At 39.3% G+C, this 15,838-nt stretch overlaps 1 protein-coding gene across 10 annotated transcripts in view; it reads right to left on the bottom strand.

Annotated features, from left to right (window-relative positions):
* The window catches only part of R3HDM2 (R3H domain containing 2), a 189,469-nt gene that overhangs the window by 78,563 nt on the left and 95,068 nt on the right, over positions 1 to 15,838 (bottom strand). For all 10 annotated transcript variants that reach the window (XM_058167085.1, XM_058167083.1, XM_058167082.1 and 7 more), the window contains 2 exons: positions 4,613 to 4,809; positions 1,828 to 1,869 (listed from right to left, as the gene is read on the bottom strand). In XM_058167085.1, coding sequence (XP_058023068.1) covers positions 1,828 to 1,869; positions 4,613 to 4,777 — 207 coding nt within the window. In that variant the 5' untranslated portion in view covers positions 4,778 to 4,809. The remainder of the gene's footprint in view (positions 1 to 1,827; positions 1,870 to 4,612; positions 4,810 to 15,838) is intronic.

Genomic DNA, 15,838 nt, shown 5'->3' with positions numbered 1-15,838 from the left:
ATTTTTGCCATGGAACAATACAAAGGGTGTCAACTCCATCAACATTAGTAACTGCATAACTGGGACAAATTTCCTCTCTTGGCAGTTGGGATCCCATTATATATGACAATTTGCCACTCCATCGGATCTCAGTTTCTACATGAGCCTAAACAACAAACAAATATGTGATTTGGGCTGCTCAGCTGCAAATTCATTATATAATTTATATTTATTCCCCCCCCCCAATATGTAGCAAAAGTAAGTAACAAATAAGTAGATTCTTCCTGCCTTAATTCCAAACTTACCATTCCACACTGGCACCTTACATGCAGTGGTGGGATTCAAATAATTTAACAACCGATTCAGGATCAGGTTGGCTGTCGTGGGAGGCGTAGCCCATCCACATCCTCCAGCTCCACTGCACATATGGGACAAGCCTCCCGCGATGGCCAACCTGACCCTGGGCGAACCGATTGTTAAATTAAACACACACACCCGCTATCAAAGTGGATCCTGGGTGCTACTCTGCGTTGCAATGGAGAAACGGGCAACGGAGTAGCCGGCGGAAGGAGGAGGAGCAGGGAGAAGAAAGAGGGAAAGCAGCCTCCTTTTTCCCTCATGCTGGCCACTCCGTTGCCCATTTCTCCATTGCAGCACAGCCCCGTGCCCAGGATCCACTTCGATAGCAGGGTGGGGGTAGGGTAATTTAACAACCGGTTCGCCTGAACCGGTGCGAACCAGCTGAATCCCACCACTGCTTACATGTATTTTCAACAAGCATAGCTACTCTGATGGCTTGCCAAGTTCATTTAAAACTATGCTAAAAATAAAGCTTCGTCTCAAACTGGTTGAAGAATTTATTGTGAGGAGGGAATGGTGATGTCTACAAAATTTTACACAGAACAAGCCCACGTGATAAAATATGGATTCTTGAGAATGTATTGTACACATTTTCATATAAATAAATAGAAATAAATTAATTTAACTCTAAGGACTACTAGTTGGAGGCTGTACTAATGTAAAAATATTAAAAGCATTCATGACAAATGCCTAAAAGACCAAGACCAAGGATTTACTGTCGAATAATTAAAAAGAAAAAAAAGTAGACTTATTTATTTTATATTTGTAAGCAGCCCCAAGATTCAGAGTGGAATCAACAAAGCCAAACAAGATAGGAACTCTGAGTTGCACCAATTCAGCCTAGAGTGATGGAAAAGTATGAATGAATTCTCCCTCGCAACCAAAAAAGGAAAATAAAACCCAGCGTGCGGTTAACAAGCATGCCAGGCAAAATGACAGTGAGCTTGGCTTTCCTCACAGTGTGGCATTCCCCTACGTATAGAAAAAAAATTAGATGGGAAAAATTTAATAATGGGGCATTATTAAACACCACCCTGACTTATTGTATGCAACAAAACAACTGAGACATAGCTAAAACAAACGAGATTCAAAAGCCAGAGTTAGGACAAATTGAACATGTTCACATGGCTTCCAGAAGGTGGATAATTTTCCTCATGCTATTCCAAAAACACTCTGCTCTACGGTTGTGCTGTAGCCACAGAGAGAACAGGGGCCTTAGCCTTCCACCTTGAGATGGCTAGATAAAGTGCATGTGAGCTATTCAAAGGGCACACCTGAAAATTCCTTATGAGATCTAGGAATAAAATGCAAGAGCTGTGGCATTCTGAGCCTTGAAATCGGTTATGAACTCAGACTGAGAAGTATTGAATCTGGCACCCTGTTAGGAAAGCTGGGACTCAGAACGGAAACAGGTTTAGTGTGACATCACCATCTTCTGAAGTATAATGATAATGCAACATAAAAAAGATGACACAGGGAATCTCTTACCTTAGCTCTTTTTCTAGCATGTCCGTGATTGGATGTTCTCCTCTGTTTAAGAAGAAAAAAGATGGGAGTACGAAGGAGGTAAAAAGTTATTCTGTGCTTTCTTTATACATGCTAAGACACATGCTAGGAAAGGAATGAATACGTTATTGCATTGACTTGTTTGATTAAGGAGCGAACTACAACTACTTTTATAAAAGACTAGAAACCCTTTACAGACTTTTTGCTGACTTTTGCTTTATAGTCGTTTTGCTGAAAATTGACAAAAATGAACTGATTTCATGGTTAATTAAAAATAATTTTATGGGAACAGCAGAACTATGATATGCAATATGCTAGGAAGGAGGTGATAATTGCTATGTTTTAACTGCTGCAAAGAAAATTAGAAGTTGGCTCTTTAGACAACTTCCTTTTTCTTTCTTTTTATTCTTCATTTTTCTTTTACCTTTTAATAATCTTTTTTCTTCTAAGTTTCTCTCATTTTTTAAAATCTCAGTAAAATCTTTTAATTAAAAAAATCATAAAAATATGAATATGTGTTATAATAATGTGCCTCCCAAGCATCCCCAAAGCTTAAAGAAGCAGGGGTGATAGGTACTGCGAAGTGCACTGTTGGCCTGGAGAAATTACCTCTATCCATAGATGAATGACAAAGGCAGAGCAGTTGAAATCCAGCAAGCATAATTAACAAAGGAATCAGTCACCTAGACATGGCAGTACTCTCCCTCACTGGATGTGTTAAGACATGCTGGCTGTAGAATTCTGGGAGTTGAAGTACACAGGATTTAAAATTGCCAGAGTTGAAAAACGTCACATTCACTCTTTGTCAATTCATTTTGTCAATGAATTAAATTAGGTTTCTGCACTTGGAAGATGGAATCGATGGATCCAATTACTGCTTCATATTCAGGATTCCAAGATTCCCATATTAGCTTTACCCAATCTTGTGTTATCCAAGTATAACAGAAATAAAACTCCCAAAAATTTTCATCCAGCAGAAATCTGGGTGGCTAGGTGGCTCAGTGACTAAGATGCTGAGCTTGTCAATCGGTAGTTCGGCAATTCGAATCCCTAGTATAGGTCTCCTGTGTGAGCAGGGAGTTGGACTAGATGACCTCCAAGGTCCCTTCCAACTCTGTTACTGTTACTGATTTACACAGAGCACCAGATTGGCACACAGAGCCATGTTGCCTGGCACACGCAACGTCGCCCGTTCCTCTTCTGGATTTCTTGCATGCATGCGCACGCAACTATCAGCTGGCCTTTTTCCATGCAGCAGTGCCAGAAACTAGAGGAGCTGGTCTTCTGTTTCCCTGCATGAGCATGCACGCCAGCCAGGTGATTGTCAGGTGCGCATGCGTGCCAGAAACCCAGAAAGAGTAGTTGGCTGAAACTGGAAGTTCAGTAGCTGAAACCAGAAGTTCATTTTCGGGCACGTTCATGTGCCCTGGGCAGCTCCTCTTCCGGGTTGCGGCCCAGACATGCTTACGCTCCCTTTTTGGCACTCAGTGCTGAAAAGATTCGCCATCACTGATTTAACACATTCTCTCTTCATCCAATTGATAATAAAAGATTATGGGGTTTCCATCTTGTTAAAAGAAAGTTTTGTATTACACCAGGAAATGATGGTGGTTTTTCTACTGAACTATATACTTTCTTGCAAAGGAAAGAGATTGTCAGTCCTAGCGAGACCTGTTTCTGAATTCTTGTAAAAGGTATAAATGTACTAGCCAAGGGGCCTGGCGTTAGTTGATTACTTCACATCACAACATTACACAGCCTGTCATTTCCATGACACACTTACCAGAGTCTAATACAAACTGACTAATTTGTATGTTTAGGGAAAAATCCAAAAAGGATCCGATGACAGCAAATTGAGCATCAAAAGAGCAAATGAAGAAACAGAATGCAGTTCAAGTAAAGAAATATGTTGTGTCCAAAACAAAATTTGTGTCACTTAGTTACAGGGGCTTAAAAACAGACTTCTTTTCCAGTACCATGCCCTTCTTCCTTCCTTCCCTCAAATTGACTTTTAATTCCCAACTTTCCTGTCCAGATTTTGCTAATCCTCCACTTATCATGCTTAAAATGAAGACTATAAAATGAAGACTAACAGCAGCCAAACTGGCAACTTGTATATTAAGGCCAATTGCACTTTTCCCCTCCCTCAACTGAATTTCCGATTACAATGTCCTTGTGGTGGAACATTTTTATTAAATTACTTTGTATATAACACTGAACAGGGGTGGTACTATACCATTGCACCCTGATTCTGGGCTTAGGGGTTTTTTTTATTTTTTTCTTGATAGAATTCAGAAATAGCCCATCATGACTATGTTAAGGTGGCAAACACAGGAATAAGTCTTACTAGACCCACACAGACTTTCTTCCAAATCCTGTAGACAAGAATTAATGTAAAAAAAAACAACCTACAGATGATTCTTTTTAGGAACAAGAGGAAAACACTGAATTGAAAGAGATTTCATATAAAAAAAACCCATCGAACATAAAGTAAAATGGTAGCAATTTCTAACATTATTTTATTTGCACTACACTCCAGCAATGGGTGCATAACTCTATAAACAATGTGATTTCATATATGATTAAATACTGGTGTGATTTCATGAGATAGATTCCATGGAGCTTCTAACGGGAGTAAATTTAGCAACATCACCAAAGATAACTGACCAAGATACAATAAAATTAAGTCCAAGGACCGTAGCCAGTCAATTGTAGGCTTTCATGAGCCTACTGGTTTGGCTATCTATGAGACATTATGTCCAATTACCTGAGATTCTTGCCGTACACCACTCTCCTCCCCGTCCTTCTCAGGCTCCTCTTTGCTTGGTGACCTGGATACAAATTTGGTTTTGTTCAAAGATTCCTCAACCAATCTCTTTTCCGATTCTTTCATTATCTCCAGTGTCTCCTGTGTGGTGTTGCTGTTAGACATCTTCAGCACAGTATAGTATTAGTGATGGATACCTGCAAGCAGGAGGAAAAGAGTTGGAACTTGTTTGTTTTTAACATAGCTCTATTATTTATATTTCCTTTTTTTTTTGGCCTCTTGTTTAATTGAGGCTTCCCTAAAAGAGGCTTTTTTGCTTCTTAAATCCCTAAATATCCACAGATCATTCTTTCTATTATTGGAGATATACTACAGATTCTAGATCAATTCATACTTGTTGCAGTTGGAAAGAACATTCAGTACTCCTTCTCTACTCAGTTTTTGACAAAGCAGTTCCCAAATAACTGTTCTTTTTGATAGAGGAATATATTATTATTGGATTTTTTATTTTCCCCACAACAGTAGCCCTATGAGGTGGGTTGAGCTAAGAGAGAGAGACTGGCCCAAAGTCACCCAGCCAGTTTTCATGCCAAAGGGGATTTAGAATTCAGAGTTTCCTGGTTCCTAGGCCAGCACCTTACCCATGACATCAAACTGGCTCTCCTTTAATATATAGTATCTTTTTATCAAGAATATGGCTGACTTAAATTCTCCTTTCCTACCCAATGCAGTCCTAATCAGCCCCTTCTCAGTAGCTAGATTGGTCAGTTAAAGATATCCCACAGACACACTCAGTATGTAATAGAGTATATACAGCATATACTATGCTAGTACACTTGAAATATTTATTACTGGTATTTCTATGCTGTTCTATTCCAAAACTACTTCAAATGACAATGCAATGCATACAGGACAATACGCCAGTTTCCCGTCCACATTACCATATAGCTAATTGGTAGATATTTTCTTCAACATCTCTGTTAGAATTACAGTGAACCTTCCCTAAAGGTAAAAGATAATTAAAAGGACAAAAGAAGTTTCCTCAAGCTTAACCAAGGGGTGGGGGGACTGCACATTACAGCAATTAGTACTTTGGATAGGAAAAGCAAAATGAATTAAAGAGGGAGTTCCACATGATTAAGTATATGATTTTAGGAAAGCAGCCACGAAGTGAGTTGATACCTATACTATATAAAGATTGAATCCAGATCTTCCAGAACTGCTATTCTTCCTGGAGGAATTTACCACTGCATTTAAATTATAAAAACTCTTTCATTTTTTTTTTTAAAAAAACAGTAAGTCACCTTTCAGAACCAGCAGCATCTTCTCAAACAGACATCATAGGGACCTGAATTCATGTGGCTTTTGCATTTAACCAGCTGAAAGGGAAGCAAACATATCTAGAAGTGCTTCCCACTTTTTGTCAAGTTTTATTGGTGCTGCTGAGACTTTAAACACACCCCTTTGTTAACAAGCTATTTTAACAAAATACAAAATAGCTTGTTAACAAGCTATTTTAACAAAATACAAAAATAGAAAAGAAAATATCATTGCTAATTTAGTGCAAGATTAGGAATGTGGCTAGTGTTACAGAAATTCGGCTAAATAGGAATGCTGGTTTAAGCGCTGTGCCTTGCCTAAAGGTAAAGGTAAAGGTTCCCCTCGCACATACAGTATTTACTAGTCATTCCCGACTCTACGGGGTGGTGCTCATCTCCGTTTCAAAGCCGAAGAGCCAGCGCTGTCCGAAGACATCTCCGTGGTCACGTGGCTGGCATGACTAAACGCCAAAGGCGCACGAAATGCTGTTACCTTCCCACCAAAGGTGGTCCCTATTTTTCTACTTGCATTTTTTTAAATGTGCTTTCGAACTGCTAGGTTGGCAGAAGCTGGGACAAGTAACGGGAGCTCACACCGTTACGTGGCGCTAGGGATTCGAACCGCTGAACTTCCAACCTTTTGATCGACAAGTTCATCATCTTAGCCACTGTGTCCCCTTTTGCTTTGCCTACGCCTTGCTAAATCTGTAGAGTGTGTATTTTGAGGATTGTTGGTATCAAACAATTCGGAAACAGAAAGCAAAAGCCCTAGAGAGTGTTCATCAACTCATTTTATTAAGCAATTGACAAGTCTCAACAGAAAAGCAGTCAAAGTCTACAAAGATTTATTGAATGCTGGCCGTAGGTTGGATTTACTAACACAGGCAGACTAATTCAAAGTAATTCTCTTTAATTTGTAGTGCTGTAGAGCACCAAGCATACATTATTGCTGATTTTACAGCCAGCGGCCTTGGTAATTACCCATGTGGAAGCCAGAAGGGTGATTTTCAGACAATTGTTACTTAAGTCGGGAGGAGACGGAAGGATGGTTGGTTCATTCTTACAATGTGTTAAGAAAGTAAGCTTTCATGACAAATTGGGAGTGGGATCCATGCGTTTTACAATGTTGCTCACCAGGTCATTTCTACATACTGTAGGGTAACTCACTTTCCTGCCAACATTAGGCATTTAAAAGCAAATATTAATGCATGTCATGTGTGAATTGGTGACTCTCAAACCCTTTACACATGCAGCAGCTTATAGGCAAAAGCTCTGTTACTAAGCTATGCGGGACTTATTAACAAAAAGATTTGCCTACACCCTGGTAAATGTGGTATCTAAGCCCATCAGTGAAAAGTATATTGATTTCACTTACTTTATAAAGGCCCAGCACAACCTGTAACATTATGATTGCCAGTAGGGATGTGAAAAAAATATATATCAGAGGTCTTCAAACTTGGCAGCTTTAAGACTTGTGGATGTCAACTCCCAGAATTCTCCAGCCAGAGAATTCTGGGAGTTGAAGTCCACAAGTCTTAAAGCTGCCAATTTTGGGGACCCCGGATGTATACCCCAGGACTGGGTTAGTTTTTTAAATTTATGGGTTTTAATTGGGGGTTTTAAATGGGGTTTTAAATTGTATCTAAATTTTTAGGCCGTTATTGAATCAGTTTTTTATATAGTTTTTAATTTGTATTCTATGTATTGTGTTTTTTATTGGCTGTGAACCGCCCTGAGTCCTTCGGGAGAAGGGTGGTATACAAATATAATAAATAAATAAATAAATAAATAAATAAATAAATAAATAAATAAATAAATAAATAAATAAATAAATAAATAAATAAATAAATAAATAAATAAATAAATAAATAAATATGAATAACAGGTTATTTAGTTTGTCCCTGTCAGAACCAAACATATGGAAATAACTGAAAGGGGAAAGTGAAGAGGCTTGGAAGATAGAGAGCTGCCCTATAGACCATTTGGAGGAGAAAGGGAATAAAAAGCCAAGAAGCAAGGAATTTTGGTTGTACCACCAAAATCTAGAACAACTAGAATGTTCTAGGTATGATTTTAGCCAATGTGAAAACAGTTGATGAGAATTTCTAGGGGGAAAAATGGTTTCTTCTTTAGGACAAACCCTCGGTTTGCTTTCTAGCCATTCTTCTTTTGAAGAACCCTTTCCTCAAGGGATATACTCTGTTGGGAGCCACAGAATATATAGGCCTGAAATGAGGCCCACAAGTAGGGGTAAAGCAGAAGATAGAAGAAGCAGAATCCTGAGGAGCTGGAACCTAAACCTGGGAGTCCTCCCCTGACCAGCATGGAAGGAGACAAGCTTCTCTCCTTGAACCTTAAGATCAAGTATCTATGGAAGGAACGGCTACCACTTCCTTCTTATTCCCAGAGATCTTGATCAGGGTTACCCTGAGGGAAAATATAATGAAGATCCACGAAGCTAATATGTAAAGAATGTGTTGGATAAGGAGGACTACATAGAGAAGGAAACAACACATATATGCATGCATATGCATAGGTGTGCATAATTACAGCCCCCGAGCTGCTGCCTTAGGAACCAAAAGGAACTACAAGATCAACCATATTGTAGAAAATCTAAAATGACCTCAGCTCCACTGCAAGCAACCTAGGAAAGAGAAATAAATCGGAGGCTTTAATCGCTTAAGAGAGGAACGTCAACATAAAGCACTGATTCAAAAGGTCAAGTGTGACTGACTTGCACACCAACGTTCAGCAGATCCAGATTACTGCTGAAGTTCTAGGTCTGTGATGGCGAATCTATGGCACATGTGCCAGTGGTGGCACATAGAGCCCTTTCTGTGGGCATGTGTGCCGTCGCCAGCCGCTCTTCTGGTTTCCGGTGCGTCCATACGCACCGACTAGCTGATCTTCGCGCGTGCCGGAGCACCAGACACCTGAAGACCAGCTGGCCAGTGCACATGCTGGCCACCTGGTCTTCGGGTTTCCGGGACTCTGGCGCACTCAAAGACCAGGTCGGCGCGCATGCATGCGCCAAAAATACAAAGACCTGCTGGTCTACGGGTTTCTGGTGCTCTGGTGTGCACAAAAAGAATGCACCCGTGCGCGCACGTTCTGGTTTGGGCACTTGGTGCTGAAAAGATTCGTCATCACTGTTCGAGGCAATCCCCAAATCCAAGCATTGCACTGTAAGAGACAACAGATTCGCCTGATTTTAAAAGTCTGAAAAAAGCTGTACCGCATCAGAAAGACATTTTAAGTTGAATAAAACAACATTGGTCTCATCAGTGGCAACTGCTAAACTGTGAAGTAAACAAGTGGGTATGTAGATAAAAATCCATTTTTCTTTCAGCCTTCTTACTAATCTATCATTCTGATGCATGAAATCTGGCATCTTAGTACACCATCTGGTATCCAACAACAATTCCTATCAGTCAGTTTTAATTAAAAAGAAGAAACTTCCCAAGTTCTCATTATTTGAAAGCATCCAAGAAGCACTGCGGGGGGGAAAAACTGTTACTCAAAGAATGAAGTTTAATTTACATTGCTGACACTAACCTGGTACACTTAACATATCAGCAATTTACCCAAATCTGACTCTTATTAGTTATTATTAGTTAATAAACTGTTCTAGAATAAAAATGAACCCACTAATCAAGTATGTGCTAATTTTGCTGGATCGGCTTGCCTGGAATTTTTAGATTACTATTTGAAATGATCCCACTAAAGTCCCAGTTTATTCACAATCATTCACAATCCTCCTTTTTAAAAGGCAATTACTTCCAACATGAGGGAAATCAAAACCAGGAGGTTTATTATTTCTATATAAAGCATATACAACATGCATGCACATACATATGATCGTAATTACTGCCCTACCATATGCATCATACACATATACACATACTCATACATCCCAACATAAGCAAAAGAGATGATCTGGCTGAGATCGTTTTTGGAACAGAGAAAATAAAAAATGTCAGAAATCCTACACAGGTCTTTTGGCTATGCATCATACAGAGAAGTAAACTGAGGTTTCTGAGTTCAACTAAGGTTCTTTCTTCATTGACAGCAGGGAAGACTAAAAAAAATAATTACCTTCATCCATCTAACACACAGACACCCCAAAAAAGATACAACTCATAAATGTCTTGCCAGACAGAATCGCTTTGTTATATGCAACAGTTCTTTCTCAGATTCAAACTAGATTTTAAAAAAAAAATTCTTATGTGGTAACTTGAAATTTCAGATGACAGAATATAAGGTTTAACAACCCAGTATAGAATGCAATACCAAAATGAAAAAAATGTTATGTGTAACTACTGTGTTCTCCACTAACCACAACAATCCTCATGGCTGATATGGGGATATGGAGGAAGTGGATCATTTGGTTCACCTACCTGAAAATATATTAGTACCAAGTATATGTCTTTGTGGTATATGAAAGTCTGGATCCATAAAGCAATTAAGACCAGATCTCATTAATCTTACTCCTTCCCAGAGTTTGGGATTGCAACTTCCAAAGTAGCACAGAAGGCTGAAATATTTAAATGGAAGTTCCATATTCAAAGACAGTATTTGTCTTTTACATACATACATACATTCATACATACATACATACACACACACACGCATTCCCACATATCATGTTTGACTCTTGGTGACCATAGGAGTGTTCGTGCAGGTATTGAAAACACTGTGGAACTGAGGTTACCTTTCTCAATATGTATTTATGACTTCTCAATCTAGTCAACAGCCTGAGGATTCCCTGGTCTTTCACACAATTTCAGCCCTAGGCCAATTGAACTTCGATTCCAAGGCCAGATAAAATTGGCTAGGTGATGCCACACACTGAGACATCTCACATGTTAACTGAGGACTAACTGTCCATCCTATCTTATCTAAAAAATATCCTTAAAATCTCAGTTTTGTTTTGGTTGAAGGGCAGGCTGGAATCACTCATTTTTTACTGTTCTGCTTATATAGCCCAGTCTTTCCCAACTCAGTGTCTTCTGGATGTAATTAAGTTGCACTTCTCATAAATTTCCAGTTAGCTTGGGGAAAATGGCCAAGGGATAAATGGCTTCAGAAATCACCTAAACATAGCCTGAAGGAATGCGATTGCCACCAATTGTAACGTAATTCCTGCAGGACCTGACCTAGAAGGAGAAAAGGAGAATCCAAGCCATTTCTCCTCTTCAATGTTAAAAGAAAAATCAGATTCTGAGATTACACAAATGCCAAGAGACACCCACTCACAGATTGATAATCAGCTAATTTTGTAACCATGAACATGCCCACTCAAGTGACGCATTTGATAGAAAAGCAGCCAGCTCCTATAAGGCTTCTTACACCAGAAGATTTCCACTTAGCCACATATTACGCAGTGAATTAACCTTTATTGTTTGTTTATTTCCAACCTTTGGTATTTTTACAAATAACTCAAGGCTGAGAGCATATCCAACAGATCTTCTTCTTCCTCTTCCCCACAACAATCATCCTGGGCTAAGAGAGAGTAATTGGCCCAAGGTCACCCAGCTGGCTTTCATGGCTAAAGTGGGACTAAAATTTACTGCCTCCTACTTTCCAGCCTTAGCCACTACTTCAAACTGGATATCATATGGCTTTAATTTAGCATTTCATGCTCAGTGTATATCTCTATTACAGAATAGAATGCTAAGAGATAGACATACAGTAAGTTATCTTTTTGTAGTGTTTCTTTTAAGATGTTATTAGGGGGTGTGGTGGCTCACATGGTACAACCCTGTGTCTGCGCGCCACTAAGGTCCACAGCTTGGTGGCTCAATTCCCATGAGCGAATAAACCGCGGAGGGTCAAGAAAGAAGCCTCTCCCAATTGCCTGCCGGCATTCATGCGTCCCGCAGGTAAAAGATAACATCGCCTGAAAAAAATCCTTTCCCAGAGGCAACCAGCCACCCTGGTGATCCCCAGCTAAAACGTGCCATACACTAAAAGATGTTATTCTAAAGCAGAAGTGTGTAACATTCAAAATTAATTATATCAATAACAGCTTCATTATTTCTCATTCTATACCATTTCAAGATTGCTTGCAACTATTTAGTAAACAAAGCACAGCAAGGGATAAGGAATGCATTTGTGACAGAAAACTGCCTTACTATTCTTCATGCATTTTATAGAGTGTACATTTTCCCTGACACAGATTACATTTCAGAACACCCTGGAAGAAGCAACATCAGTTACATACAGTTGCCTAATAATTGTATACATTAAGGAGGAACTTCACAAACTATCAACAGAACAGAAACAATAATTTATCTAGCATACACAGTTTGCTTCCCATTCAAACAGCTACTAAGGACTTCCATTTCAGAAACATCTCATTTACATTTGTAAAAGTCTGACAACTAGGAAAAGAATTCCCTAAGGGTGTCAAAATCTGACACCCTTTATGCCTGCTTTATCTTATCTTGTCACAGGTGAAGGAAAACATAATGTCTGCAGATACTGGCTTCTGGGAATCACTTATATAATAACATTTCCATAGATTGACCAATGTCCCTACTATCAGCATGCATAAAAATAGTCATCAAGGACAACATTAAGGTTTGCAGCATAATATATTTTGTAACTTCCCCAGATCTATTATTGCAACTTCCAGATCTGTCATTTTAACTCCCAGAATTCTCAGCAACGGCTGTAAATGAATTCCAGGAACTGAAGTCCATATAAAAGAAAGTGTCTAAGATCGAGAAATGAGTTCCATTATAATCTTTACATTTTTGTTTATTATAAAATAAGTAACTCAATTTGGGCTTGAGCATTTAAATAAATAGGTCTATGAAAATTTTAGGAGAAATTTCAATGTCCTAGGAGTATTTTAATCAGGATAACAAATTAAGTTATTTATATAATGCATACAAACCTCCAGAATTAAAATTATTGCATTTAACCCAACATGTTATGGGAAAATTCAACTTAATTTCTTACCTATTGTACTTATATACCATCCAGCAACAGCAGTTGTACATGTAAAGCCCTGAACAACACAGGCTGCTGAAGAATATTATGTTTAGTTTATTAAAGGATAGACTTAAAATTACATTTGACTATTTGTGTAAAAATCACATTGATTTCCTAATAAATTATATTAAGATGTAAAATTATTTACTAGAGATATATATTAATTTATAAAGATTAGGATAAAGATGATTGTGACATAGCTGACTAGAAAATAATAGAAAGCAACCCAGGCTATACTTCCAAAGATATGGCAAACCAGGTGAAGTTTATTCTTCCTCATTTGTTGAATGATCAGGGACAGGGGCAGAAAAGCAAAACACTCTCAGCAATCTAATCCAAAATTCAAAGTAAAATTCAAAATAAAATATCTAACCAGGGATGTAAACTGATTTTGTAGCATCAGTTTAAGACTTGTTCTTCACCTCTCATATAAGTGTATGGACATGAATATGAGAAGGGAGGGAGGGAGGAAGGGAGAGGAAGAGAAAATGAATACAAACTAATGTAGAATGAGAAAGAAAAAAAGATAAAAGAAAGAAATAAAAGGCTAAAGGTACCAAAAAAGAGGAAAGTAAAGAAGAAAAAAATTAAGTGGAAAAAGATATAAAAAAATATAAAACAGTGGCTTCCAATCTTCTTTAAAACAGTTATAAGTATATTTATATTTTAACCTCTTTCTCTAAGGTTATATCATGACTTTCTTCCTTCTATTATCTACTCTGCCTAATCAACAAAACCATAAATCAATCATAAGTTCATTTTTTAATGCAAAAGATGCATAATTCTTCTGGCGACTGATGGACCTAGAGAGCGCTGGGGGTTTGTTCCTTCTGATATATTGCCGTAACTACCATTTGTACGGTCTCTGGTGCTGAAAGGGGTTGCATTGGCCCAAACAGACCCTGTGTGCAATCTGGAACAGCTCCTGGATTCATAACTCCTGCTCAAGGAGCAGATGGCAGTCGTGGCTAGGAGGACCTTTGCATAATTTCATATTGTGCTCCAGTTGCACCCATTCCTGGATCAAGGGGCCCTATTCACAGTCACTCTTGCCCTGGATACCACCCAACTGGACAGTTGCAATGTGCTCTATATCAATAAGAGGTTTCATGCCAAGAGTCTAAAACAGCCACCCGGCTTCAGCTACAAATGGATAAGCAACTGTTTATTTGTGTACTCTCTTCCCCCACTCTCTTCCTTCTGAGGAAGGCATTCCAGCTTGAAAAGCTAGCTCTCTTCTCTTCCCCGGGCAATGCACTTGGATCCTCACATAATGACTATTTGTTCAGCAACCCTTCGAAGCTACGATAGTGCTGGGAGAATGGTAGTTGCAACTGGTCCTTGAAAATTATGGCCATAATAGTGTCTCCATGGTCACATGATCAAAAGTCAGGTTCCTGGCAGTCTGCCTGCATTTATAATCACAGTATGTGTAACTCCCCGCCACATTTCTGTCCTTTCGGCCACCCCACATTCCGCCATCCTTGCTGCATGCACTTCACTGCCATCGTTACCGTCCCCAGCTGACCTATTTCCTCTCTGCCTCAGTGGGAAACTGCTATAGAAGCCAGTTGTATATGTTCCTCATTCACAAGATGCTGGTTGGCGTGTCAAATTAAGAAAAGAAAACTATTATGTTTCACCCGAGTGTTTTATTAAAAGCAGGGGATGGGGAAGAAGGGGGGAAAAAAACCTCTTTCGTGAAAAGATTTCTCTTTCTGTGTGAATAAATCAGCCACACTTTCCTCAGGACAAACATGGATTGGATCAAGGAGGCAGCTGGCTATGACCCACTGTCGCCTGTAAGGTTTGTGGAAAATGCTGAGGTTCACAGGAGCTGGGCAAAAGGAAAATTGGGGGGGGGGGAGACGTGCATTAGAAAAGGCAGCAACACCAGGCAAATAAGACAAATTATAAAGAAGCTACAAGAGCAAGTAACAACCATAGAAAGGGGGAAGGGAAGCACAGAAAAGAAATGTTAGGGTTTTTAATCTAGTTTGTAGGTGTAAGGAAAAGAGAATGAAATCAACACCTGGAGCCCCAAGTGATTCTGTCTTACTTGGCTTACTTGGCCACTGAAACCAGTGCTTGAATTCTCTGGTAGGGCAGAAGGATAGTTAAGAAGGGGCTTGGCTCCTTCATTCTTTAAGATCCTCCCCTTTAGACCAGGGCTGAAATCCAGCAGGTTCTGACAGGTTCTGGAGAACCGGTAGCCGAAATTTTGAGTAGTTCAGAGAACCGGCAAATACCACTTCTGGCTGGTCCCAGAGTGGGGTGGGAATGGAGATTTTGTAATATCCTTCCCCCAGGAGTAGGGAGGGAAGGGGATTTTGCAGTATCCTTCCCCTGCCATACCCACCAAGCCACACCCACCAAGCCATACCACGCCCACAGAACCGGTAGTAAAAGAAAACCTGAATTTCCCCACTGCTTTAGACCCCAAGCTTAAATATGCAGAAGACATGTTTTCATCACAAATGGAGGAATTGCATTGGGATGTTTCAATTTATTCCCCCCCGCCCCACATATACATTCCCAGGATGTTATTTGAACATTTCTTGAAGCAAAGAAAGGAGCCATTCATTACCCATCTTCAAAATACGTAATTACACTAATGAAATCAATCTGTCTTGCCAAGGGGCTGGCTACCATTAATGGCAGCCTTCCATTCCTGCCGTTAATCAAAAAATTAAATACATAAATAAAAATACCAGGTTGACATCAGCAACGACACCCAGCCAATATCAAGGAATCATTTTTATAGGGAGGTCAAAACACTCTCTGGTTGACATATCACAATAATAAAATGCCCTCTAGATCTGAAATGTTCTGTTCTGTGGGAATTTCACTTGAACATCTCTCTGCAATGTATCTCTTTGTGCATATAACAGATTAACAAAATAACAGA

Source organism: Ahaetulla prasina, chromosome 2 (genome assembly GCF_028640845.1).
Source record: "Ahaetulla prasina isolate Xishuangbanna chromosome 2, ASM2864084v1, whole genome shotgun sequence".
NCBI classification, from domain to species: Eukaryota; Metazoa; Chordata; class Lepidosauria; order Squamata; family Colubridae; genus Ahaetulla; species Ahaetulla prasina.
Note: the sequence above shows the minus strand (reverse complement) of the source record. Positions and strands in the feature narration are given on the sequence as shown.